The 25495-nt window shown below is 43.5% G+C and overlaps 8 protein-coding genes across 8 annotated transcripts; all 8 read left to right on the plus strand.

Annotated features, from left to right (window-relative positions):
• Window positions 1-2560: 2560 nt before the first annotated feature.
• LOC108018878 (uncharacterized) lies at window positions 2561-3380 on the plus strand. The gene has a single exon (XM_017086466.4). The coding sequence runs from the start codon at window positions 2625-2627 to the stop codon at window positions 3378-3380; it is 756 nt and encodes a 251-aa protein (XP_016941955.3). The 5' UTR covers window positions 2561-2624.
• Window positions 3381-5298: 1918 nt separating this feature from the next.
• LOC108019056 (uncharacterized) lies at window positions 5299-6409 on the plus strand. The gene has a single exon (XM_017086681.3). It carries the CDS (start codon window positions 5405-5407, stop codon window positions 6275-6277), a length of 873 nt encoding a protein of 290 aa, XP_016942170.3. The 5' UTR covers window positions 5299-5404; the 3' UTR covers window positions 6278-6409.
• A 2813-nt stretch (window positions 6410-9222) lies between these two features.
• Window positions 9223-10939, plus strand: LOC108018879 (matrix metalloproteinase-2). The gene is made up of 2 exons (XM_017086468.4): window positions 9223-9383; window positions 10002-10939. The coding sequence occupies exons 1-2, from the start codon at window positions 9314-9316 to the stop codon at window positions 10811-10813; spliced, it is 882 nt and encodes a 293-aa protein (XP_016941957.4). The 5' UTR covers window positions 9223-9313; the 3' UTR covers window positions 10814-10939.
• A 1281-nt stretch (window positions 10940-12220) lies between these two features.
• On the plus strand, window positions 12221-12997 carry LOC118878162 (ras-interacting protein RIP3). The gene is made up of 2 exons (XM_036819835.3): window positions 12221-12275; window positions 12348-12997. The coding sequence occupies exons 1-2, from the start codon at window positions 12221-12223 to the stop codon at window positions 12995-12997; spliced, it is 705 nt and encodes a 234-aa protein (XP_036675730.3).
• Window positions 12998-15459: 2462 nt separating this feature from the next.
• LOC108018880 (putative uncharacterized protein DDB_G0274435) lies at window positions 15460-16617 on the plus strand. Its single transcript, XM_017086469.4, has 2 exons — window positions 15460-15626; window positions 15747-16617. The coding sequence occupies exons 1-2, from the start codon at window positions 15566-15568 to the stop codon at window positions 16562-16564; spliced, it is 879 nt and encodes a 292-aa protein (XP_016941958.2). The 5' UTR covers window positions 15460-15565; the 3' UTR covers window positions 16565-16617.
• Window positions 16618-18790: 2173 nt separating this feature from the next.
• On the plus strand, window positions 18791-20088 carry LOC108018881 (PH domain-containing protein DDB_G0287875). Its single transcript, XM_070997853.1, has one exon. The coding sequence runs from the start codon at window positions 18916-18918 to the stop codon at window positions 19909-19911; it is 996 nt and encodes a 331-aa protein (XP_070853954.1). The 5' UTR covers window positions 18791-18915; the 3' UTR covers window positions 19912-20088.
• Window positions 20089-20981: 893 nt separating this feature from the next.
• On the plus strand, window positions 20982-21482 carry LOC108018882 (uncharacterized). The gene has a single exon (XM_017086471.3). It carries the CDS (start codon window positions 20982-20984, stop codon window positions 21450-21452), a length of 471 nt encoding a protein of 156 aa, XP_016941960.3. The 3' UTR covers window positions 21453-21482.
• A 431-nt stretch (window positions 21483-21913) lies between these two features.
• On the plus strand, window positions 21914-23069 carry LOC108018968 ((3R)-3-hydroxyacyl-CoA dehydrogenase). The gene is made up of 2 exons (XM_017086570.4): window positions 21914-22071; window positions 22138-23069. Exons 1-2 carry the CDS (start codon window positions 22029-22031, stop codon window positions 22842-22844), a joined length of 750 nt encoding a protein of 249 aa, XP_016942059.3. The 5' UTR covers window positions 21914-22028; the 3' UTR covers window positions 22845-23069.
• The last annotated feature ends 2426 nt before the right edge of the window (window positions 23070-25495 follow it).

Consider the following 25495-nt stretch of genomic DNA (forward strand, 5'->3'; position numbering starts at 1 on the left):
GGCGTAGGTACAGTTGCTTAAGCATTATAATCGGTCGAAGGCAACTCTGCGCAGGGGTTTCATAGCAGCTAGCTTTTTCAGCACTTTAGGAAGTTTCGAAAGTTCAACAGAGTCTTTTGAAAATATTACAGGTCTGTGAGCTTCGAGCTTAATGGAAGGACACTCAGTAATTGCAATAAACTTTTGTAGAAAAGTATAGATATCAATAAACTAGAAAATGATCTGGAAACTTTAAGCTTTCTGGATGAAGATTCCTTAACTTAAAGCTTATATTGAGGATACAAATATAGAGGATTTTGAAATTCGATTTGAGATCATAGAACTTCGAGAAATTAATAAAATTGCCAAAAATCAAAGAATTTTTTGAGCTTTCAATAGTTAATCCTCATATTTTCATTTATTACTTGCAATATAATAGATGCATAAATATTTTTTCTTCGATTTTGTGAGTTTTCAAGTGAGTGACATGAAAAAGTATTTGAAGGCTTATTTAAAATTCCAATGATCAAAATTACCCAATTAAAACACATGCTTAGCAGTTTTAAATATTTGGTTACCCCTTAATATGCATTTTTCTAATTAGTCAGTAAATATAAGTTAACCGTTTTTGAAGCTTAAGGAATCGGAAATAAGACTTATAAGTTTCAGACATCATTAATTGAGACTCATAACCAAAACTTATTAAGTTTTTAATATTAAATGAAAATATTAGTAAAATACAGAAAGAAAAGCAGACTCCAAGGGATCACATTCAGATATTCAATGCCCGAAACATTGCTGTTGAAGGCCCTTTTATAAATCTCTCCCAGGCGCACTCGACTCTTGGTTAAGGCAAATAAAACATGCCCAGAAGTTATTATTCCAGCTTGATGACCCCGGGCAACGTTTAGCAAGTCAAGCGGATCGGGAACCAGCGATAACGATCCATTCCAGATCGATGAGATGAGATGAGATGGGAATGCGTAGCTGCCAACACACTTTGGGCCCTAGGGCCAAACGGTGGAAATTTGCATAATCATCCCGAGAAGAGCGGACACTATTAGGCCAACATGCGAGCACTTCAGCACGGCCGGTTGACAACATTATTCCAGCACTATTTCGATCGTTAATTGTTTCCAGCGACAAAAGGCCGGGGTTAACGCTCAGCCAAGTGTCCAAAAATGGTGACTAGAAAAAACTGGACAGAAAAGCCCGGAGAAAGAGATTCGAATGCTTATTCTCCAAATCAGGCGTGTGTGCAGAGATATGGTCGTAAATTCATAAATATATCCCCCCCAGGCAAAGGTCAGCACCTGCCGAATCGGACTTGACCATATAATTAAGGCCCGCAAGAGGAACCCGGGAACGGGCAATGAACTTTCAACTCGATCGGGGCCCTGCCCATAAGTCGGACTTAAGACAATTTATTAGCCATCTGCCGGAGTTGGCCAAAAACCAAAAAATCAAAAACTGGACAGCAGCTTTCTTTGTGCCGTTGCCTCGCCTGAATATGATTTTGTATTTTGTTTTTCGGCCTGACCCCGTTGAACTTCTCCCTCGGCACATTCTTATGGAAATTAAGTTGGCGTTTCTTTTCTTTTTTAGAAATTTTTCGCAGTTTCCGCGACTGTTGCCAAGCGGATTCTTCTGCGACTTCTTGAATGTCTCTAATAAAATATGTTTGAATTTGAAATTGACCCAAGTGCGTTTGGATTTCTTTTTTGGGCGGGGGGAAAAAGTGATTTTAAATTAGCGGATTTATGAAGCAAATTTGCACCGTTGGTGGAATTTCTCCAATCCATATATGGTAATTATAGCTGACCTAGTTTTGTCTAACAGTTCATCAGAGTTAAAAGTTCAACGTCATGAGAGAACGAAATTAATTTATGCGACCTTCTAAATTATTTAAATTTTTCAACTCCTAAAATAATACAGATCAGTTACAAACAGTTATCCAAAAGCTGAACTCATTGAGCTTTGATTAATATTCTTTCCTAAAAACTTTGCCATCCTTACGAAATCGTCTACCCTATAAGAGATTTTTTTTGCATTATGAATATTTATGACATTAGATAATGTAGGAATATGTTAAAAACAGAATGCCCAAATTCTTGGAGTGAATAAACTAAAAATACCTCTGGCATCTTTGATCTTCGTTGAAGATTTGCCGAAGAATTTTGACTAAAAGAACTAAAAGAATAAGAAATGACACAAATCGAGAATTTATATTTATTTTCTGATTATCCCAGTTTTGTATTTCGCCATAAAATATAAATGGAAATCAAAACGGTTATCTCTTTTAATCAATTAAAATTACAAAAAGATGACTCGACTATAAATAAATAGATATATAAATAAATTTAAATTTTTTATGTTATGTTCGTTGAATTCTTTTTTTATATTTGTCCAACTTGAAATTTATATATTTATTAAAATAATTAAAAGTTAGTAAACACATTTTTTGATTTTAAATTAATTAAAGTGAATTATTTTTAAAGAATATGTTATTTATTGGAAAAATTTAGGTGTCTGACACTTAGATTTATAATTATTTTTAGTAGTATATGCCTTACAAGTCACTTTGAAGTCTGAAATCTGTGAGCTTGAATCTTGAACCTTGTGAACCAAGCATCAAAAATCTATAAATGAGCGAAGTTCAGAACGGCACCACCGAGAAAGTGGTGATCTATGAGTTCGCCTGGCCACTTTTGGTGGCCGTTTTCGAGGTGAACCTGTACAGGATCCTTTTGGAGCTGCTGGCCCACATCCTGCTGGTCGTGATCACAGTGGTGGTGGTCAGGAAGACCTGGGGAATGGATGACCTGCGCAGCGGCCAGCACGCCCTGTACTCCGTGGTGGGACTCTTTTGGTGCGTGGGCGAGGCCATGTTGGTGTGCCACTCCTGGTGGTTGGGTGACCTGACCACCAAAGAGCGGCTCAACCTGCTGCACATGGTCCTGGGAATGGTGGCACTCTGGCTGGGATTGGTGGGCATCTTCACAAAGAGTCTGGCCAAGAGCAGGATACTCGAAACGCACTTCAACTCCAAGCACGGACTGTGTGGACTCCTGGGCTTCCTGCTCATCGGTGGTGCACTGGTCAGTGGATTGGTGCTGGTCTACATCAGCCACCTGGCCCTGCATCTCACCCACCGACTGATGAGTATGATAGCCTTCATCTTCCTCGGCTGCAGTCAGTGGTTCGCCCTCAACTTGGGGTTCGCCCGCCGGGAGTGGAGCACTCGGAAGATCCAGTGGCTCAAGATCGCCACCCTGGGAGCCACCATTTCGGTGGCCGGATACGAGTTCCTCTGCCTCTCCAGGGACATCGTCCACCTGCTGCCCAGGAACTGGTTCACAGCCATCGGGCTGAATGTTAAGGATAGCCTTGATCTCGATTGATCTGTTTTGCTGATCAAGTTAATGCATAGAACTACAAATGCAGTATTTTGATTGTAAATATTTAATTTTATTGTTAAAATATAATATAATGATAGTTTAAAATAGGTAATTTGTATTATTTTATTTTTAATTAACAGCTTATTTATAAGGATATTGAATGTAAATTGCAGAATTGCAAATATTCCATAATACAAAAGTATACATATATATTTATTCCATTAAGGGCCGGTTTATCGAGCCGCTGACAAAATCCCTTATAGCTATCTGAACAAAAAAGGTCAAAGACCAGAAAAACTTGTCGTAAAAGCAAATCGGTTTTCTTGACTCTTAACTTATCTATACGAGAAACAATGACTAAGTGCTGTTAATCACAAAATTGAGCTGTTCCAGTACAGGTCTTGATTTAATTATTGCATTAGCTGTTTAGGTTTTGTTTGTTTAAAATTAGAAATTGTCATCTTAGTAGGATTTGTAAAATCAGCTGTCACTTTATCGAACCAAAAATTACTTAGCAGGGATCTGAGTCCCTGACTGGATTAGCTCTCTCATTGACGCTCGAGAAAACACAATTTCCTTAGCAAGGACTTTATCTGTCCGAGAAATCCGTCCTTAGTGGTAATACAAAATGAGTAGTACAAATAAATATAAAGCTTAAAGATGTTTTGAACGGCCATCTCAAGCCAACTTTCAAATGAACAATTTTCCTACTTGCAAATATATTAATGGTTTTAAAGCTTGTCCACAAGGGCTGTAAGAAACCGAAATGTACTATACTAAAAATGAACCCAAAAAAAATCACAAATCTTTACTACTAATCAAAATGCTTTAAGTATGGATGTTTAATATTAACAAATAGGAAAGTATCTAAGCAGAAAATGAATTTACTTACTTAATTGTCCTAAAATCTCTAAAACTAATTATCATTATTTTAAACGGAATAATTCTACGAATATGTTGCAGATAACAAATGTTTTGCAAGTACAGCTAGTAATGCAAATTGATCAGTCTTTTCAGAAAAAAATTCTTTGGTGACCAATATAAAACGAGACTTAGGATAAAAAAATACTTCAAAATCAAAAAAAATAAAAAAAAGTTCTTATAAACGGAACCCAGATATACCATGTTTTCTTTCTACGAATTTAATTGGTATAAAAATGTCTGGCCAGCTCGGCTAGAGTCTGCGACTCGATCGCATGTGAGCCATGAACCATCTTTCAGTCTTTCACCTGCAGAATTTCGCATTTGACCGGGCGCGAAGCCACTTTGCCAGCAAATTAATCACGAGAACAAAACCCTAATTCGGGGTCTATCAATCAGCGGTGCTTTAGCCCCATACCATCGCATCTACGAGGTATGGCTACCCCACCCATGGGAATCCACACGGGACATTGGGTATATGACCGGTGGCCGGGGATGGGATGCGACCACTTCGCATGCGTCGCTGACTCCGAGAGCAGGTCCATCGTAAGTTCGGATCGGATCGGCATCGGCCCTTGACTTCTTGACTTCTCGGGTTTCTAGCCAGTCTTCTGGTCTTCCAGTCTTCTGGTCTCTTGGGAGCCTGGGTTCTTTGCGTGTCTCTGATTGTTTTGTCATTAGCATGACCGGCGCGCTTTTTTGGGCCTTTGGTGATCTTCGACTTCTTGATTCGGCGACTGTTGATTTATTCAGCGCTCTTTCTTTTGTCCCGCCGGCGGGTCACTGACTCTCGTTTCTATTTTTCTATTTTTTCACCATATCTATTTTTTTGAAGACTTTTTTCCACAAATTTCGCCACTTGAAATTATGCCGACATCGACCGCAATTATGCCCAGTGTTCTTCTGGCCTGAGTGGGCTCTCTCTTTGTGTCTTTCGGTTGGGTTCTAGATTCTAGATTTTGGCCAGAACTTTTTCGCATAAAAACCTAATGCCGCCGCCGCAGATCGTACAGTTCTGTTTGGGCCTTGCTTACAATTAGGATCCGGTCGGCAGTAAATCTTTCATTTCTCTGTGCACTTTCAGTTGAGAAAAGTCTATAAACAAGATGTCCAAGTTGGGAGCTATCTTGGTGATGGGCCTGTGCCTGTTTGTGGCCTTGGCCTTGGCCGAGCCACGCCTACAACGGGGTCAGCAAGGGCGGGGTCAGCAGGTGCAGTTGCAGGGTCAGAGGTCGCAGCACCCCTACATCTTCCTGACCATTCCCAAGGGCCGCGCCAATGCCGGCGCTGTGGTTCAGGGCTTCGAGATCGTCGAAGAGGAGGACGACCAGGACCAGGATCTGCAGGATGACGACCATGAGCAGGAGCACGATGACGTTGAGGAGGACGATGACGAGGAACTGGAGCACCAGCTTGGCCTGAACTTTGCACGCAGCGGCTTGGTCTACCGGAAGAACCAGCCCATCGATGACGACCAGGATGATGACCAGGATCAGGTGCCGGTTCAGGTTCAGGCTCAGGTCCAGGGACAGGATCAGCTGGCCAAGAAGCAGATGATGGTGCAGCGGGACCAGGCTGGCGCCATCATGGTGCCCGATGGCATCATCGAGATCGAGGGCCAGAGCGTCCTGGACGAGAAGACCGGCAAGGCGGCCCTCCTGGTGCCCCGTGCCGCCCTGGACGCCATTCCCGATGGCGCCGTTGTGGCCCTGATGGAGCGATCCGCCTCCACCGGCGACGAAATCGAGGAGGAGCGCGCCAACCGCGTCGTGGTCCGCCGGCGCAAGAACAACGGACGCCGCAACATCCGTCGGCGGGGCATCAACACCAACAACGTCCGACGCCGCCGTCGTCCCGCCCAGCGTCGCCGTCGAGCGGGCGGCAACCGCAGGCGCAACGTGCGCGTCGGACGCCCCCAGGGCGGCAACCGGAGGCGTGGCAACCAGAGGCGCCGCGGCCAGGTCGTCCTCCAGGGTTGAGCTACAGGAAACGGCTGAGGTACCCGTCACCTCTTTCTATATAGTATTATAGTTAAGATCCACTCCCGATCAGGACACGAACTTTGAGACACTCGATAACGATGCGACAAATAAAATGTGATATGAAAAATATATTTTGTTGTTTGTTATGGGTCATGGGGAAGCCATGGTAAATAAAAGTAAAGTATATAAGTAAAAATTCTAGTTGCTTCCTGTTCCTTCATTCTATAGAGATTAATTGCTCCTCTGATATGATACATTTTTGCAAGTTTAGATTTTGTTAAAGATAGATTTTGTAACATATTTTGTTATACTAAAGCAAGGTGTTTAAACTTATGACACGAACTTTGAGGCACTTCATTACGATGCGATTAATAAAATGTGATAAGAAAAATATATTCTGTGGATTTTTATGGGTCTATTATATGGGGGAAGCAATGGTTAATACAAGTAAATTACAGTAGGCTTATTACTTTGCCTATGAAATTGCAACTCCTTCCTATTCCTTCATATTTTAATGACTAATTTTTCCACTGATATAATACATTTCTACAACTTTCGATTTTTTATAGATATATTTTGTAACACATTTTTATACTAATATGTAATATGTAAATTTATAATATTTGTAGTGAAGATCCACTCTCGAACAGGACACCAACTTTTAGACACTCGATAGCGATGCGACAAATAAAATGTAAAAAAAATAAATTTTTTTTTTGCTTTTTATTGGAATTGAGTTGATGGTTATTCATTGATCTGAATAAGATTCCATCATCCTCTACAAATATTTATATCCTTAAGTTTGCCATTGATTTGTTGAATAATATTCTTCTGAGATTATCATTTCGCATTCGAAATTCGTATAAAATCAATTCTTCTATATATTTTAATATTATACAAAAGGGATAAATAAAAAAAAACACTTATACTCTGGGAATACTAATTTTTCTTACTTGATGATTGATATTTTATGAATTTTTTACATTCTTGGTTTTTATATTGTGGTCCAAGCGGTTAGACAACCGCTAAGCTGACAACCACAGATAACCAAATTTACACTATTTCCATTACAGTGAAAATAAACATTTACTGGGTACTCCCCAAGCAGAAAATTTCAGCAATTGAGAGAACAACCCTAAATGGTTCCTGTTGAACTTTCAAACAGTTGTGACGACAGAAGAACTAAAATAGTCTTTTTAAATTGATTTTAAAATAAATATTGCTTACTGGTGCGCCCACGAAGGGCGAGAAGAAGCGCAGAAAGAGTTCCAAGGGTCTTGACAGGTAGGAACGGAGCAGATAATTTACTTTATGGCTTCACAGCCAGATTGTTTTCCGTACTTACACATTGGTTTTCTGATATTTATTTCATATATTTAGGGCTTAAGTGCATGGAGAAGGTCCATTAGGTCATTCTGGTAAGCCATCTTAGTAAATTAAATATATAATTGATTTTTTTAACCCCATTTTAGTGCCCCAATTTCAGAACCATTGCCCGACCCTTTTTGTCTTGAAGGTGTAGTATTGCATTTTGGCATCAAGGGGACATCCGACAAAGAGCTCATGCCACCCCCAAAAACATGTTTCGCACCTAAGGCTCGACGTAAAATTAATACTGTGGAGTCGCACGATGAAATGATCGCGGAAACTGAGGACGGCGAATCCAAAGACGACGAAGAGCTAGGTAAGGAAAAGCAACTTCTCGATCCTTCCCCAGCATGTTTGGAACCAATCCCGCCCAGGCCCCAAGACGAGGCCGCGACTCAGGATTGGCTACAGGAATGTAGTTCGACCATTTCCAAGGAACTTCTACTCATAGTTATTAAGGAGAGTGCCAAGCCCGTTGACTTCGAAGGCGAGGTACCCAATGAGCACATGAAGCCCCGAAGCTCGGGAAAGTCTGGGATCATAGTGGGTGCTGCGGAAAACGGGTGGTATCTTAGCTACTTACTCGTGGAAATACAAGAATTCGGAAGCCAAACGACTTCTTGCTAAGTGAAATGAGCTATACGCCTCCGAGTCGGCAAATTAGTTGAACAGAAGAAATAAAGAATTCAATTTCATAATTCTGAGTGGAAACAATTTTTAGCTTCATATTCCTTTCTGCTCTGGGGTACGGCTTCTTTTTTACGATTTCAGAATTTCGAATAAGCATGATTTTAAGCGGACGACTATATCATAAAGATTCCATAGGAGCGAAAAATAATGAGAAAACAAAATTAAGAGGTTTTGTTGTTTTTGATCATGTTTCCTTCTACTCTGCATTATTTTAAGATTTTAGAATTTCGATTTTTTTCATAGGAACTGTCGGTATATTTGTATTCGATTCTTAACATAGGTATAACATAGGTCTGTAACATAGGTATAATTATAATTGCAGTTTGACTCTCGAAGAAGATTCCTTTTTTGTTTTTCTATATTATAGAAGGTTTACATTGGAAGTATACAAAAGCTTGTATTCACTGGCAACTGAATTTTAAGTTAAGAGGCTAATGAAAATTACTGATTGGTAGTTGCATTTCTAAGCAAATACTTTTTGAAACTCCAGTTAATTACTCCACTCTGTGGGGAGGAAATGCCGTTCGCAGAGTGTAAGCTGAGGAAAACCGAGAACTGACAGCCAAAGAACTTCTGTTTGGGCCAGATTCCGGGGGTCAATCTCGACTTGACGTCAATCAATCATCGGCTGCTCGGCGATGGATGAAAGAATGTTTTTGGCGAAAGAGATGGGAAATTAGCATAAAATTCGTACGCTTCTGACCCGCGACCCGGTTCACTTTGACCCCGGGCGAACTTTTGCTAATAGAGCTAGCCAAAAAAGGAGGAGCTCAGGGGATAATGGGGATGAGGGGAGGATTTGACAGCTATCGATCAGCTGGACGGGCTACCAAGTGGCTATATAATCCCGGGTCGGACCATCAGTTGTCAGTCAGTTGTGAGTACAAACTCAGAGACAACAAGTGATTTAGGAAGCCTCGATCCAACGTCAAGGAAACCGCAATCGTAATCCCGATAAGGAAAGCCATCTGCAGAATGCATTGCCTGCTTCAACTGAGTTTGGCCGTGGCCCTTTGCGCCCTCTTGGCCCCATCCGCCACCTTGGGTGAGTCCTCCCAAATCTGGTTAGAATAGCGCGAAACAAAGGGCCCAAGCCCTTTATCAAAAAAGAACCTTCTGATCTCTGCCATCTAAAGCTTAGACAAAGCCACACTGTGACAAAAGGTGTTGGTCTCTGACATCATTACTATCTGTAAGATATAGTGTTTTTTGTGTGTGAATCATTTATAGGGAAAACACTCATTTTAAAACTACAACAATATTATCCGAAACTTAAAAAAACATTAAAAGTTTTGGATGTATTAATTTGCAAAACATCTATATTTAAGAGCTAGCAAAATACTTTCAGCAATTTTGCAAACATCTATAACAACTTTTTCTACCTGTACCTTTATTTGTGTAAAAGTTTGATGAGTTTGATGAGTTATTTGTAGGGCATAATATATTTTAGTGCTGGATATGATTTTTTTTAAGAATTTGAAATACAATACGTTTTGGAATAGTTATTACATTTAAACTTTTATTAATGGTTTGTCACTTAAACTATATGCAAATGGTAATTATTTCATTCACTCTAGTGAGATCATTCTATATTATTTCGTAAGCATTATTAGCCTTTCATTTATTTTTCAAACCTAAAAATATAATTTCATTCGATGTCCAGGCGAACGCCGCAATATGTACCGCCTGGGTGGCCAGCGCTCCTCAGAGATTCCTGCGGAGGCCCGCTTCACCTCCTCGATCGCCAACAAGCTGACCTCGCTGAAGGGCGGCAGCTCGACGACCACAGAAGAACCCTGCACCTCCTGCTACACGCCCAGCACCTCCACCACCACGTCGACGGTCTCGCCCACTGGACCCACCACCTCCACGGGAACCACCACCACCACCACCACGCCCACCACCAGCACCGACAGTCGCGCCTACGCCCCTAATCAGGATGAGGTCAACGACGAGGATGACGAGGAGATGCCCCGATCCTTTGAGGAGGAGGACGACGACGATGCCGGCGGCCTGGAGGACGACGACAACGACGATGACGACGAGGAGAGCTTCTACGTGGCCGCTCCCTCCGCCGGCGGCATCAGCAACGCCGTGCAGCAGCCCTCCTCCGCCGACTCCTCGGTGGTCCGCCCCACGGAGCTCCAGTGGCGTCAGTTTCAGCAGGAGCAGCGCAACCGCCGTCGCATCCAGCGCCTCCAGCAGGAGCACAACCAGCGGATCAGGGCGCTCCTGCGCCGCCAGCGGACCGCAGAGAAGCGCAGCCAGCAGCGACTGCGCCGCCAGCGGCAGCAGAACCGTCGCCGCATCGCGCAGCGGCAGCGACGCAACCGCAACCGCTCCAAGGCCCAGCGCCAAAGGCAGCGCAGGAACAACATCAGCCGTCGCCGCCAGCAGCAAAAACAACGCCAGCGCAGGCAGCGCCAGCAGCAGCGCCGCCGCCTGATGCGTCTCCTGCGCCGCCGTCGCGGTTAAGGATCAAGATTCCGGTGCCCATCCAGATCTAGATGTATTACTATTTCTAGCTCCCGAATGGACTCGATCCCGATCCCCAACTGATCCGAGAACCCCCGAATAAACTGACCTTGTATGCAAAACCAAATCTTTTTTTTTTCAATTATTACTCATCATATGTGGGAGAGGAGTGATCCTAACTGGGGATTATCAATGGTACTAACTATTGAGAATGCTTTATTGTTTTATAGGGACAAACAAAAAATAATGAAACAAGATGATGGAAGATCTATAAAGATCATTAAAAGCATATATTAAAAACTTATGAGGATGGATCATGAGAAATATGATAAGGTACAATCTGCGAGGATCATTGTAAGTAAGCAATGAATATAAAGAGGGAAACATATTGAAATTATACAAAACATGGGGCCTTCGGTTTCTCGGTTAGGAATACAAACTTGAGGAAGAAATCCCTAAATTCAAAACCACATAGGAACGCGGATATTTTACTCTGATATGTTTGATATGTTGAGATAAGCATATGAACCTCAAGGAAAAGCAGTCTTTCAGAGTGGTCTACTGTTCAATGAAAGAATATTTTCAGAAATCGTATTACGCTCTACAGTTCCATATGTAAAATTCATTGCATAAATTGCTAAAAATCTGAAGGAAATCTAAGTACATTAAGATTACTGGGGATATGGTAAGAACAATATTAAAATATGAGCTGCATAAAACATATTACAATACTTATTCAAAGTAACCAAAAATCAGTTGCCCATGTAATATCCACAATATTCCTTCACGACTTAGACCAAATCCCTTGAAGTCTCGTAATATCGGAAACTTCTTTGCTACAGAACGTACGAACTGTAGCTCTTTCCCCGAATTCAAGTGGCTTTCTTTGCAGAATTCCCGTTGGGGTCAGTGCTTCGGTAGTTCATTGACACCTCGCCTCCACTTTCGCCCTTTGGTACTGGTACTCAGAATCTGAGATCAGAATCGATTATGAATATGTAAATGCCGTCGATTCGCGAGCTGTATGCAAATGATGAGCGGCGATCGATCGAAAGATGGCTGAGGTTACGGGTCAGATCGCGATTATTTATGGCATTATGCAAAGCGCTTACAACGCTAAAAAAAAGCAGGCCTTTTCTGGGCCCTTTCTTCGTAGGCCTAAAAACTAGCAACTAAATGGCCAAAGACTAACTCTGTCTCGCCTTCTCCACTGTTACATGTCTATTTTTCGCATGTTCCTCTCTTCTTACAGCCGGTCCCCTTGTTGTAACCTCTTGTAACCCGAAAAGGGCCATGGTTACATATAAATATGCCGGGTCTCGACCCAAGAAGTCAGTCACAGCAGCCCAGCCATCCAAGAGATACTCACATCCCAGCCAAGCTAAGGATACAAAGAAAAACCTCGAGATGCATCTGATGAAGGGACTTTTAATGGTTGTGTGCCTGGCGGCCTTTGCCAGCGGTGGGTGATCTTAGGGATCTTTCCCCCTCCCCCCCAAAAGCAGTTCAATAACAATTATATTTTAACCCACAGCCAAGCCCCAGCAGAACTTCCAGGTCTTTGGTCGCCAGCGGGATGAGCCCGCCGCCCAGGGACGCCTCAGCGCCACCCAGCTGACCGACCTGCTGAGCAGCCTGAAGGGCACCAGCAGCTCCACCACGTTGGCTCCCACCACCACCACGGTGCCCACCACCACCACGGTGACCACCTCGCCCACTGGACCCACCACCTCGACGGGAACCTCGACCACCACCACCACCCCCACCACAACCGGCCGCCAGTTCCAGCCGATCGAGGAGCAGGAGGACGACGATGAGGAGCAGGAGCAGCAGGTGGACCAGCACCGCTTCCAGCTGGAGGATCAGTACGACGACGAGGAGGAGGAGCAGCACCATCAGGCGGCCCGCTCGCAGGCCAGCCGCCGCCGCCAGGTGAACGCCCGCCGGCAGCGCCAGCGGCTGCAGCAGAAGAACCGCCGCCGCCAGCAGCAGCAGCGCCGCCGTCGCCAGCAGCAGCAGCAGAAGCGCCGCCAGCAGCAGAAGCGTCGCCAGCAGCAGCGCCGCCGCAAGCAGCAGCAGCAGAAGCGTCTCCAGCGCCGCCAGCGCCGCACCAACATGCGCCTGGTCAGCCGCTTCCGCCAGAGCACCCCCAACCGGAACCGCGTCGTCCGCATCGCCGCCTAAGTTTTGGAACCCCCCTGTAACAACCCCGAATAAACTGCATTGATACATGATAGTTATTCCTGACTTTAAAATGGGAATAGGGAGGGGAAGCTGAAGTCGGGGTCACCACTCAGCGTTACTATTCTTTACTCACAGGATGGGATCGAGGGAACCACCCCGGGTTACCAATCTTTACTATCAATAACACCTTTTCTGAATCATCTTCTATTAAATGGGATAGGAAGTGGGGAAACAGGAGTCGGGGTCACCACTCCAGGGGACTAAGCATTACTATCATGAACATCTTTTATGGACCATCCTTTATTACTAATCTTTAAAATTAGGAACATCTTTTGTGGAACATCTTTTATGGAATGGGATAAAAATGGGAATCGGGGTCAGCACTGTAGGTTACTAATCTTCATCATCAGGAACATCTCTTATGGATCATCTTTTAATATACGGTACGGGAAATGGGAATCGGGGTCACCGGAGTGGGTTTTATGACTTTACTATCAAGACCATCTGATAAGGAGCATCTTTTATTGAATGAGAAGGAAATGGGATCACCTCTTCAAGTTACTAAACATTACTTTCCTGAGCTTAATTTATAGATCAATATTTATTGAATGGAATGGGAAGTGGGATCGGGGCACCACTTCAGGTTACTATTCTTTAATATTAAGAACTCCGTTTGTAGAATATCTTTTAATGAATGGGATGGGAAAAGGGAATCGGGGGCACCCCCGATCACCATCAGAAACATATTTTATAGATAATCTTTTAATAAATGAGATGGAAATGGGTATCGGATTCACCTCTCCAGGTAAAAAACTTTACTATAAGGCACACCTTAAATGGATCACCAAATATTTAAAAAAAAAAGACAGGTGAATTATTAGGCATCTCGATCATATCTTATATTGGCTCAACATTCATAATATTAAATTCCATTTAAAAAGTATCAAATTCAAATTTTCCCAACGTAGTCTTATTGATATATTCTTATGTAGGCCAAAGCTACCACTCATCTAAAATATGTACAATCGTGAAAGTTGAGTTCTTGGAAGGGTTTACCGACTCGGAAGCTATATGAAAATCTATAAGAATTGACGTTATTTCCGGTGCTAAGCATAGACCTTTTCTCCAAGAGCTTGAAGCGATGACTAACTGCTTGCATCGTTCTTATTGTATTATAAGTTTTGGTAAACGTTACTTTTGTGGAAGCTTGATGATTCTATACAAATCTGCCGGGTTACGAGATCCCAGAGTTCAGTCATAGCACCTCCGCCATCCAAGTTATTATTTGCAGCTAAGAAAGGCTAAAGAATAAAACCTCGAAATGCATTTGATAAGGGAATTACCATTGGTTCTGTGCTCAGCAATCCAAAAAATGTGCATGCATCTTTGCCTGTTTCACAGATCAACAGTCAAGAACTTTCAAGATAAATATTTAAAACGATCACACAGCCACTCCTGTGATCGAGACAATGAATACAATACGATTTACAATATGTATGCCATTTTAGTAAGTGGACTGGGAAAAGGATATGTATATTGCAGCTATAGACAACCAAATATTTACTTTTTTGAAAAAACTAATCAGCCTAGTTGTAAATTATAATAATTAATACGAAGGACAGCTCTATAAGGCTCATAAACTGCTATTCTTAAAGTGAAAAGCTAAAATTTCTTTTCCAAATTTATACCGAAATAATAATTTATATACAAGGGTGCCACAGAAATCACTTTTGCGCCAAGTCGTGAAAAATGTGTGTATATGATGCACATAAGAAACTTAAGCTGAACGCTCTGCGATTTCTGCGGCATCCCGGTAATGACATTTTTTTTGTTAAGTTTTTACAGGTTTTCTTTTGTATACATTTGAATTTTTTCTTTTTTTGTAAAGAGATGGTTGTTATTTATTTAACCGACCTTTCATAAAATGATATTTCAACCATTTAAATTTGTCATTACCTAAGACAATAAAGGATACAATTCTAAATAGAAAGAACTTTACAAAAATTAATATAACTTCAGTTTTTATATCCCAGAGCTTTTAGTTGCTTAAAGGCAATGCAAGAAGTGAAAAGCAAAATATTGAAACCCAAAAAAAGGATAATAAGAATGCTTTTAACTTTTTGATTCATTATTGATGTTCCGTAAAATGTGTCACTGAAATACATTTTGTTGATAGCTATGTTGTTCTATTCTGAATCGGTTTTTATCAATCACCAGCCAATTGATGCGAAATACTACAGCGAACTCTGGCTAAAAAATGTCGCACGGGTCAAACTAGTTCAACGATCGCCGAGCGGTCAACTAAATTTATGCAAAAACTTTTGCGAATGTGCAAATTTGCGAAAAAAGAAATGATAATGAGAATTATGGTCGCCAAATCTTGGGTGGGTTGTTGTTGTTAGATCGGTAACTGGAGCGTTGGGTATATAACCCCGGCTGGCCGCTGGCAATATCACAGTCCACCGGTGACCATCCCTCAGGCACAGTCCCATCCAATCCAATCGAGTCTTAAGACCTAGTCCAGTTCGTCCCAGAAAAGTCTCAGAAAATACTCAGGAAATCCCCAAGATGAAGTTCTTCTACGGAGCTCTGCTGGTGCTGGGCACAGCCATTATTGCCCAGGCGGCTGGTGAGTCAAGACTTCCATTAAAGGGCTCTCTAAAAATGGTAGATCTTTCGAAAAGACCTATGAAAAAATTTAAAACAATTCAAAATATCATGGATTATTCTTAAAAAAAATCTTCTTTAGTCGTAGCCCGATCCAACGATGAGACCGACAAGGAGTCCGCCCAGCAGACCAAGTACCGCCTGTTCAAACAGCCCGTGCAGATCGAGGCCCGCAGCTTGCAGCAGCTGATGGCCCTGAAGCAGCCCGCCTGCCCACCGGCAACAGGATCCACGAGCACCTCAACCGAGCCCAGCACCATCACTATAACGACCAAGCCCACAGGACCCACCTTAGTGCACGGCACCACTTCCACATACACCACACCCATCGATACCGAGACCGATAGCGGTTCCTGGGACGAGAGCGCTCGTAAGGCGAACCACCACAACCAGGTGAACGAGGACGATGACGAGGAGTTCGATGAGGAGGAGGAGGAGAAGTACCTCAAGGATCACGATGACGAGATGGAGGACGAGCACGAGGATGACGAGAGCGAGGACGAGAGCTTCCAGCTGGCGGCGCCCAAGGCCACCTCATCCTCATCCACATCGGTGCGCCGTCGTGGTAGCTCCACCTCGGGCTCCTCCAAGGGCGACCTGTCCACCAGCGAGCTGATGCGCGAAATCGAGTTGCGCCGGCAGAAGGAACTGAACGAGCAGCTGCGCAAGCAGCTGAGCGCCGCCCGCCGCCGGTCCGCCCAGAACCGCCGCCGTGCCCAGAACAACCGCCGCCGGCTGATGCGTCGCCAGCAGCAGAAGCGCCGCCAACAGTCCCTCAACAGCCAGAGGCAGATCCAGGCCCAGAACCGTCGCCACCGCAACGCCCAGCGCCGCCAGCGCCGCAACAACCGCCTCAACCGCCTGCGCCAGCGCCGCCGCAACAACCGTCGCCGCAACTAAGCGAAGACCCCTGACCCACGACCCGAATGACCACCATTACAATCGGTTTCAATAAAGCTAATATATAAAAAAAAGAACACTCCTTTATCACTTCCCGAGGGCTCGCCAAGAAGTCCTTGACAGAACAGAATCCCCAATCAAGCACCTCTCATAATATGTCCAATAATATACATCTATTACATCCACTATTTCCATAATATCCATTATATTCATCGTATTCATTACATCCATTATCTCCATTTTAATAATAAATATTTCCATAACATCCATTATATCCACTATAGCCATTATATCAACTTTATCCATTATATCCATCATATCCATTAAATCCATTATATCCATTATATCCATTATAACCATAATATCCATATATCCATTATATCCACTTTATCCATCATATCCATTATATCCATTATATCCGTTATATCCAGCACATCTATTATCCATTATATCCATTATATTTCTGTTATATTTATTATATCCATGATATTTATTTAATCCTTTACATCCACTATATACGCAGCCTTTACTAGAAGGGCTGTACCCCAGAGTATAAAAGAAATTGATCAAAAACAACGAAGCTAGAATTTGTTTCCACTCAGAATTATGAAAATGAATTCATTATTTATTTTCGATTTCGGCCTTTCGATACCTGGTTCAGCATTTCATCACCCTCAACCTTGGTCATGGCATACATGGTTACCAATCTTGTCTCATAAAGCTGAAACTCCGGGCATATTCTTGTTTACATAGTGGGCAAAGTTCGTCTCATGAAGGCATAGTTCCGAAGAAAGAGAGTGGGCCTTACTGAACTCCTGCAAGTAGAGACTCAAGTGTAGCAACTTGTGGCAGGGATCGAGATTAAAATTCTCCTTGCCCATGGTTTTGGCCACTATATCCTGTAGGGCTTCGGCTACTTCGTCGATTGACAATCATGACTGTGCCATCGGCCCAAATCGAACTTCTATTACTCCTACGTCGCTTCTGTAGACGGCGTTGTCGAGGCTCCTTACAGCGATTTCAAGATCCACATGACTATGCATCTGCAGGGTACAAAACACTCTGCAGACCTTCATTTCCATGCGCACGCGCAAGGGCTCGCTTGGGCGTTCAGTGGGACGTCCTAGGATCCCTGGCTTCTGGAGGCTCTGCTCCTGACGAACTGACAAGGGCGCAAGCACAAACGTTCTTTTCAACACCTTCAACGACTCGGAGTCATATAAATCACTACATTTAGCAAGGAGTCGTTTGGCTCCACGCCCAAAAGGGGTCAAAAAGTGCGTAAGCCCTTAAATTCATGAACGGTCGTTCATAAAATTTGACCGAAACTTTAGCGTTGGGTTCCGAACGAATGGTGTCAGTTTAAGAACATTTCGGGCTTAACTTGAGAACATACAAATCTAAAAAAAAACGAGGTTCGTGTACATGATAGACTGTCTGGACGCCCTGTAGAGATTTATTTAGTTTCCCACCTTATGTTTTGTTATTGCTAGAATTTAATGTATTTTGGTTTTTTGCTGACGACAAAGAAAATGTATTTATTAATAGAAGTACATATAAACATTAGAAATACTATTTAAATTAAACTTACAATTAACATTCGTCTTCTCGAGAATTTGACGAAAGAAATTAACTGACTTTGACCTACCTTACCATATTCCAAACTTCCAACCTAGAATAACTTTCATATTTATACATTTGTTAATAATTAATCTTTTTGCTGTCAATATACAGGTACTTTTTAAAAAAATATTCAAAACCGCGAGGCACAAGTTTTGGCACTTTGTGGGTCACTTTCGCAGGCTGTTGGCCACCTTCGACCCGGCAGCTTCAATTAGAAATCAATTTCAATGGATTTTCACTTTTTTTCAGCCCACTTCAGCGAAGGCCCAAGGCGCTGCAGAAACCAGAGAATCCGAAAATCAGAAACCCAAAACCCAAAACCCTAAACCGAAAACCAGAAGACCAAAACCCAAGCGTTCCGCTTGACCAAAAAGCCCATGGGATGACCGACAGAATGATGACGGCGGTGAATTTGGAGAATATACAATATAGCTGGCAGCGATTTGCCGATTTGAGCCACCACAGCACAGATCAATTGAATTTCAATTGTGTACACAGTTTTACCGTTTGGCACTTACGGTCATTTGCATTCCACAGCGACCATTGGATTATGCTGGGACTATAAAAACCCTCATTGCCGGCCGATAGAGTATCAGAGCCTGATTGTCCAGCCATCGGCGAGCAACGCAACAATCCAAGTGATTTTGGTCCACCCCGAAAAGTTCTCTCCCCAGCCAGAGTAGTTTCCAAGGAAGCCAGATCGCAAGAAGCACCCTAGCAGAACCAAGATGAAGTTGAACGCCATTGTGATCCTATTGGCCTGCTGCCTGCTGTTCGCACAGGCGGCACCCGAGAAGAAGAACATGTCGCAGAAGTCGCGCCAGGTGGAGCAGGATGCCAAGGTCGGAGGAGTGGCAGGAGTGGCTGGTGTGGCCAGTGTGCCCGGTGTGGCCGGATCCAGTGCAGGATCCTCCGCCACCGGCGCCAAGGATCCCTCCAGCGGACGTCTGTTCCTGAAGAAGTTCCTCACCTTCAAGAACCTCTTCAGCAGCAACAACCAGCCGGTGATCCCCATCATCATCACGGGCGCCGGAACGGGTACGGGCACGACCACGAGCCCTACAGCCTCGCCCACGGTGACGGTGACCTCGACGGGCACCATTCCCTCGGCCACGGGCACCATCACCACCTCACCCACCACACCCACGACATCGCCGACGACGACGGCTCGCCGAACGGTGATCAAGGGAGCCCGCTACGGCAGCCAGGATGACGACGACCAGGAGCAGGAGCCGGAGAAGGACCAGGAGCTGGAGCTGGAGCAGGAACAGGAGCAGGAGCAGGAGCTGGAGCAGGCGGCCCAGATGCCCGCCCAGGCGTATCCCGCCGACCTGATGGACGAACAGGCACTGCAGGCCGCCTTGGCTGCCGGCGCCCAGGAGTACGAGGTGGTCACCGATCACGAGCTGCAGGGCACCGGCGGATCATCCGGCGAGGGGGCCAAGGCCACCCAGGGCAGCAACACCATCAGCCTGAGGCGCAAGGGCGCCCGCCGCGGCCAGGTGATCAGCGTCCGCATCCCGCCCAGGTACCGCCGCTACTTCAAGAACGGCCAGAAGGTGATGCTCAACACCGGCCGTCGTCCCGGTGGCAAGCGCCGCGTGGTCCGCAAGCGTGTGCCGGCCAAGAAGGTCAACCGCAAGAACAACCGGAGGCGCAACGGCAACAAGAAGAACCGTCGCAATCGCAACAAGAACCGTCGCACCCGCCTCACCGGCGTCTAAGGATCTGGATTTCAGGACTCGAAGAGGGGGATCAGGGATCGGGATCTAGATATAGATCTTGATCCCACCATCCGGCCCTCCCCGCAATAGCATTTTTTTTTTCTAATTTATTGTAGTCTAACTTGCGACTGCCACACTTCCTGCGGCAGTATATACCATTAATAAAGACCTTTTCAAACGTAAGCGAGCTGTTTCTTGACCTCATCTTAAAAATGGGATAAAAAATAAAAAACCTAGATATCATTTAATAAAGAATTAATAAAATCAACAAGTAAATCTCTTCTAAGGTCCTTTACAACACTTTTATAAATTTAAAGTAGTGAAAGAAGGATTTAAGTTTGGAACATAAGTTCAGATATATACAAGACAACCTTCTGCTATTTTCAATTTTAAAAAATTGAAATAAGCTTAGAAAATAAAAAATTAATTAGAAAACCTTGAGTTTAGAAAGCAAATGCACTTTTACCTATTTTAAAGTATACAGGTAATCAGGAAATTCAAGGAAACTTTAATAATAATGCAAGCAAAATTTTAAAAAACATCATGGCTTTAAAAAATATTTAGAATATAAAAGAAATGCCCTTATAAAATGTTAGGAAAAAGGAACTACATTTTGTAAATGGAATATTATGTGACTTTAATACACCATTAGGAATGAACTACTTTTTTTAAGGAAAACATTATGTTGTTACTTAAAAACCAAAATTCTAGAATATATATACAAAACATTATTTTGGGCCGTTTACATAAAAAGTAATGTATGTTCACTCACAATTTAACCCACATTAGCGCACATCATCTATAAGATCTGGGGTTACAGCGATCAAGTACCCAGCCAAAGATCAGCGATCGTTGATCTCCAGAAGCAAAAAAGAAGGCAAAAATAATTGTTTCTTCTTATTCTGTGGCCAATCTCCTTTATGGGCATAGAATCAGTGAAAAAATGTAGTGAAAAGTGCGTACTTGACCCACATTTCTGGGCAGAGATCACCAAAGAGATCAGATCGTGACGAATGATGGGGCACATTTTTGGGTATTTAAGCGGCAGTTGCCCGGGGCAATGGTCAAACATGGCTGGACAACGATTTCTGATCGTACTGATCGCAGCTTCGATCTGCTGGGCCTCTTCGATTCCGGGAATCTCGGCCAAGAGCTGTGGATCGAGGCTCCAATTGCGATCCCAAAATGATCCCATCGATCTCAGTAGGCTGAGCGAAAAGCAGCTGCAAGAACTCCTCCAGCAGTTGGCCAAATTGCAGACATCGAAGGAGGATGGGGATGACGGGGCTCTGGAGGAGGATGAGGAGGACCTGGATAAGAATCAGGATCTGGAGGATCCCGAGAACGATCACCGTGGAGGAAGTCGTCCCTGGAACCGAGTGCAGCGCATCATCCGACGACAACTGGTGAAGATACCCAAGAGATATCTGAAGAAGTTCCTCAGGCAGTTTGGATTGGCCAGGAGTATCGGTTATAGCGATCTCAGGAGTACCAATATAATGCCACAGCTGGAGGAGTACTACCTAATACCATTGGAATGAAATAAATGTGGGAAAATATACGCATCTTGAGTATAAAGTTATTTTCGTAGCACTCTTTTGGGCATTATTTTAGATCAGTAGACTAGCGAGTCTTCAGAATTCCACTGCCGACGCTGCCTTTCTTAAAGATTAAAGCTATACAGTAAAATATGGCCTAATGTTTTGTATATAGAATATTTTTTTATGCAAATATTCTGTAAAGTATGATATTTAAGTTTTCTTTTTATTTTTTTCTTTTTTTTGTCAAATGTGGCTTCTTTTGAGAGATGTGCAAGCCTAAAACTATGTTTTAGAAAAGTAAGAATAAGCTGAATCTTTTGTATAGCTTTATATGATCTTTGGACTTGTCGAAAGTTTTTTTTATCAAAGATCTTGTTTTGGTTCCATCGAAAAGCTCGGCCAACGATCATTAGGTAAAGCTTTTCACCACTGATGTTTAATTTGTTGCCTATCAGCTTCTGAACAGCTGTTTACCGGCAATAATTCTGATTATATAGTTGTCACACGACGATCAGAGGGAAAACAAGTGAAGACTTCTGTTTACCGAGTTATTTGTGGATCAGAATTGGAGGCAGAATGTCGGCAGGAGTACTAGCTGGAAAAGTGGCCTTGGTAACAGGTGGGTGTGGTCCCCTTTCCAGGGAAACTCTAATAATTGTAACTCGAATCCATGTTTACATTTGAGGTGCCGGTTCGGGAATCGGACGAGCCACCTGCCGCATTTTGGCCAGAGATGGAGCCAAAGTGATCGCCGCGGATCGCAATCTCAAGGCGGCCCAGGAAACCGTCCAGGAATTGGGTTCGGATCGTTCCGTCGCCCTAGAGGTGGATGTCTCCTCCGCCCAGAGTGTCCAATCCTCGGTGGCCGAGGCCCTCAAGAAATTCCAGCAGGCCCCCACCATTGTGGTCAACTCCGCCGGGATCACCCGCGATGGCTACCTCCTGAAGATGCCCGAGAAGGACTACGATGATGTGTACGGGGTCAATCTGAAGGGCACCTTCCTGGTTACCCAGGCCTTCGCCAAGGCCATGATCGAGCAAAAACTGCAGAACGGCAGCATTGTGAACCTCTCGAGCATCGTGGCCAAGATGAACAACGTGGGCCAGGCCAATTATGCGGCCACCAAGGCAGGCGTGATCTCCTTCACAGAGGTGGCCTCCAAGGAGTTCGGGAAATTCGGCATCCGGGTGAACTGCATCCTGCCGGGCTACATAGACACGCCCATGGTGGCGGTGGTTCCGGATTCCGTGAAACAGGAGGTGGTTAAGCGCTGTCCACTGGGTAGATTGGGCCAGCCCGAGGAGATCGCTGAGGTCATCGCCTTTCTGGCATCCCCCCAGTCGTCCTACGTCAATGGGGCCGCCATCGAGGTCACCGGGGGTCTCAAGTGATGGGGGAAAAAGGAAAACAATACATACAATCCCACTTTAATAGCTCAAAGTTCCCTGAAACTTTACCTATATAAACACAGGTAAAATCAATTCAAAATTCAGCTGGAGTTCCGAGTTATGAAAGATGGATTGTATATATTATAGGGGCGGGGCCCAGAACATTGCATTTACTTGTCCAGCCATCCGGTAATTTTTTTTGTTCCTTAATATATAAAGCAATTTTAACAGGTGGTTCTTATTTTTCCATCTATTTGCTAACAAAAATTCCAAATTACACACTATCCAGTTTCTGAATGCCATAAACTTAAATTGAATTGTAAAATAAAATCTATAAACATGTTTGCAAATCAGAACTTTGACCCTATACCTGTATCTGTTGTCTCCGAAATATAACTACGCCATCTATGGGTGATCTTTGTATTGTAAAGCGGAGCTTTTTAGTCTAACGATACTATCGCTTCAAATATTGGTTCTGTGTAATTTAAAAAGAAATACATTTAGTAAAGCTAAAAAGGTTATTTGGTATAAAAATATATATGTACGTAAGGTAGACTATTAAAATGAATTATTTAAGTTTATTTTCAAAAATGTTCCTATATTTTAAACAGTATCATCAGAACCTAACTTTTATGACAATGCCTAAAAGTATGCCAGAAAAAATTCCCAAAGCCAATTTAATGAAATATTCTTGTGGTAGCCATTTATTTGATTGATTATCCCTATCTCCATGTGTATACAGTTTCGATCAGCAGTTCAGCGCCAGAAATCTATGCTCCACTTGGCGAAACCACCGCGATATCCCATTCCCATTTCGATTGACCACAAAAGGACCATCGAAGTGGGAAATGGAATGTGCGACACGGCTTGTTGTGGTTTATCGGCGGGGCCTTTGGGTGGGTATTTGGTATTTGGACCCACCGAAATGTACAATATTAATATATTTCACAATTCCCCAGCTGCTAATTAACTACGTCGCTCACACACTCACACACACAGTCACACTGGGGAGATATATGCATGTCAAGCGACACACACACACTCACATATGGCTGAGTGGTTGGGTGGTTGGGTGGCTGGGTGGCTGGGTGGTGCAAAGGGTGAGTTTTCCGCCTCTGTGGTCGTGCGTGCAATTTAAATAATGAAGACATTTTATTAATTCAAGAAATTCAACTCTCCCATACTGCCCACGCACACAGAGACACAAAGGCACCCACACACACACACCCACATAGAGCAGCAATTACAGTGGCCACCCGACATTAAGCAACCTCCAACCACCGACACCACCGCACAAAGGGGCACACAAAACTTGCCAGCCATTTTGGGGTTAGGGTCGATGGGCGGAAAAGCAACCCACCACCCACCGCCCTCCGAACCACCCAACCACCAGCTGCTAGCTGGTGCGTTTCCCATTTCCTTTGGTTTTTAGTGCATAGTGAAAAACAAAACATTTGCTAATCATATGAAGCGACCCTGAGCTGAAGCTCTTTTTATGCACTCAAAAAAATTTCAGGACTAATAGAATTCATTTATTTTGCTAAGAAAAGTACAAGAAGAAACACTCCCTCTAGAAAAACTATTTTCTTTATATTTTTCGCAGAGAAAATGATTACATTTCTTAGTGCATTTTCTCAAATTTTTAATAATAAGCCTATGAAAACCAAAATTATATGGAACTCAAAATTTGTTCTAATTTTTCTTTACCCCCACCATTTATTCTTTTTAAAATATCTAATTCCGGTTCCATTGCTTCAACTTTAGAGTAAATCTTGTAGTTACTAAAAATATATTGATATAAATATATAAGTCCATAAAAATACTTGAAGAAGTGTCGAATTGGACTATAAGATAATTCTTTTTATTGCTTCTGTGGGAATGGTCTAGCAACGCAGAATAGCTGGTTCACAAAAGATAATCGAAAAAATGACGACGTGGCAGGTCTGGCAATTTAAAAGGCGGAGAAACATAAAGAATTCGCGAGGACGATAGAAAAGACTTGCGAAGAACGACTCTATCGATAAAATAGTGAACTAATTAAACCATCTTGTAACACAAAAACATTAATTAATAAAACTATAATAAATATAATAAAACAAATGGGATATAGCTTAAGTTATTTGGAAACCTAATCACAACCCAGTGTTTTTGATCTGTTATTTCCACTACTCAAAACGTTTCTTCAAAGTGGGTCAATGATTTTTCCGAGTGCATTCAACCACCTGTCCCTGTCGCTCCTTCGACCACTCTCTTTGTAGCAATTAACAACGCAGTGCGACACAAGCGGCGACGACAAGCCAACACTTGAGCCATAAACCAGCCCAACACGACCCCCGGAACGACCCCAAAAAACCCGAACCCCAAAGCCCCGAGTCACCATAACCCATAACCCATATCCCATAGCCCACAGCCCACATTCCAAAACCCCCGCCCAAAAAAGACCCTCGACTTCGGAGCGACCAGCGCTTTGGCACTTGCCATATCTCATGTTAATGAAATCGTAACTCTTCGGGCGCCTCGTGTCCGTTTTTTGTCCTCCGCTCCCCGTCAACAAAAAAAGACATCCAAAAGGAGCCGAGGGAACCGAAAAGCCCGAAAGGATGTTGGATGTTGCCGGCAAAACTCCGCACGACTTCACGGACAATGGAAATTGG

Source organism: Drosophila suzukii, chromosome X (assembly GCF_043229965.1).
Source record: "Drosophila suzukii chromosome X, CBGP_Dsuzu_IsoJpt1.0, whole genome shotgun sequence".
NCBI lineage: Eukaryota > Metazoa > Arthropoda > Insecta > Diptera > Drosophilidae > Drosophila > Drosophila suzukii.

Bases quoted from the DNA above. Each gene is read 5' to 3' on its own strand.
- LOC108018878 (XM_017086466.4), top strand. From the start codon at position 2,625: ATGAGCGAAGTTCAGAACGGCACCACCGAGAAAGTGGTGATCTATGAG.
- LOC108019056 (XM_017086681.3), top strand. From the start codon at position 5,405: ATGTCCAAGTTGGGAGCTATCTTGGTGATGGGCCTGTGCCTGTTTGTG.
- LOC108018879 (XM_017086468.4), top strand. From the start codon at position 9,314: ATGCATTGCCTGCTTCAACTGAGTTTGGCCGTGGCCCTTTGCGCCCTC. The intron at 9,384-10,001 runs GTGAGTCCTCCC...TTCGATGTCCAG, and splicing joins GGCCCCATCCGCCACCTTGG to GCGAACGCCGCAATATGTAC.
- LOC118878162 (XM_036819835.3), top strand. From the start codon at position 12,221: ATGCATCTGATGAAGGGACTTTTAATGGTTGTGTGCCTGGCGGCCTTT. The intron at 12,276-12,347 runs GTGGGTGATCTT...TTTAACCCACAG, and splicing joins CCTGGCGGCCTTTGCCAGCG to CCAAGCCCCAGCAGAACTTC.
- LOC108018880 (XM_017086469.4), top strand. From the start codon at position 15,566: ATGAAGTTCTTCTACGGAGCTCTGCTGGTGCTGGGCACAGCCATTATT. The intron at 15,627-15,746 runs GTGAGTCAAGAC...AATCTTCTTTAG, and splicing joins CATTATTGCCCAGGCGGCTG to TCGTAGCCCGATCCAACGAT.
- LOC108018881 (XM_070997853.1), top strand. From the start codon at position 18,916: ATGAAGTTGAACGCCATTGTGATCCTATTGGCCTGCTGCCTGCTGTTC.
- LOC108018882 (XM_017086471.3), top strand. From the start codon at position 20,982: ATGGCTGGACAACGATTTCTGATCGTACTGATCGCAGCTTCGATCTGC.
- LOC108018968 (XM_017086570.4), top strand. From the start codon at position 22,029: ATGTCGGCAGGAGTACTAGCTGGAAAAGTGGCCTTGGTAACAG. The intron at 22,072-22,137 runs GTGGGTGTGGTC...TTTACATTTGAG, and splicing joins AAAAGTGGCCTTGGTAACAG to GTGCCGGTTCGGGAATCGGA.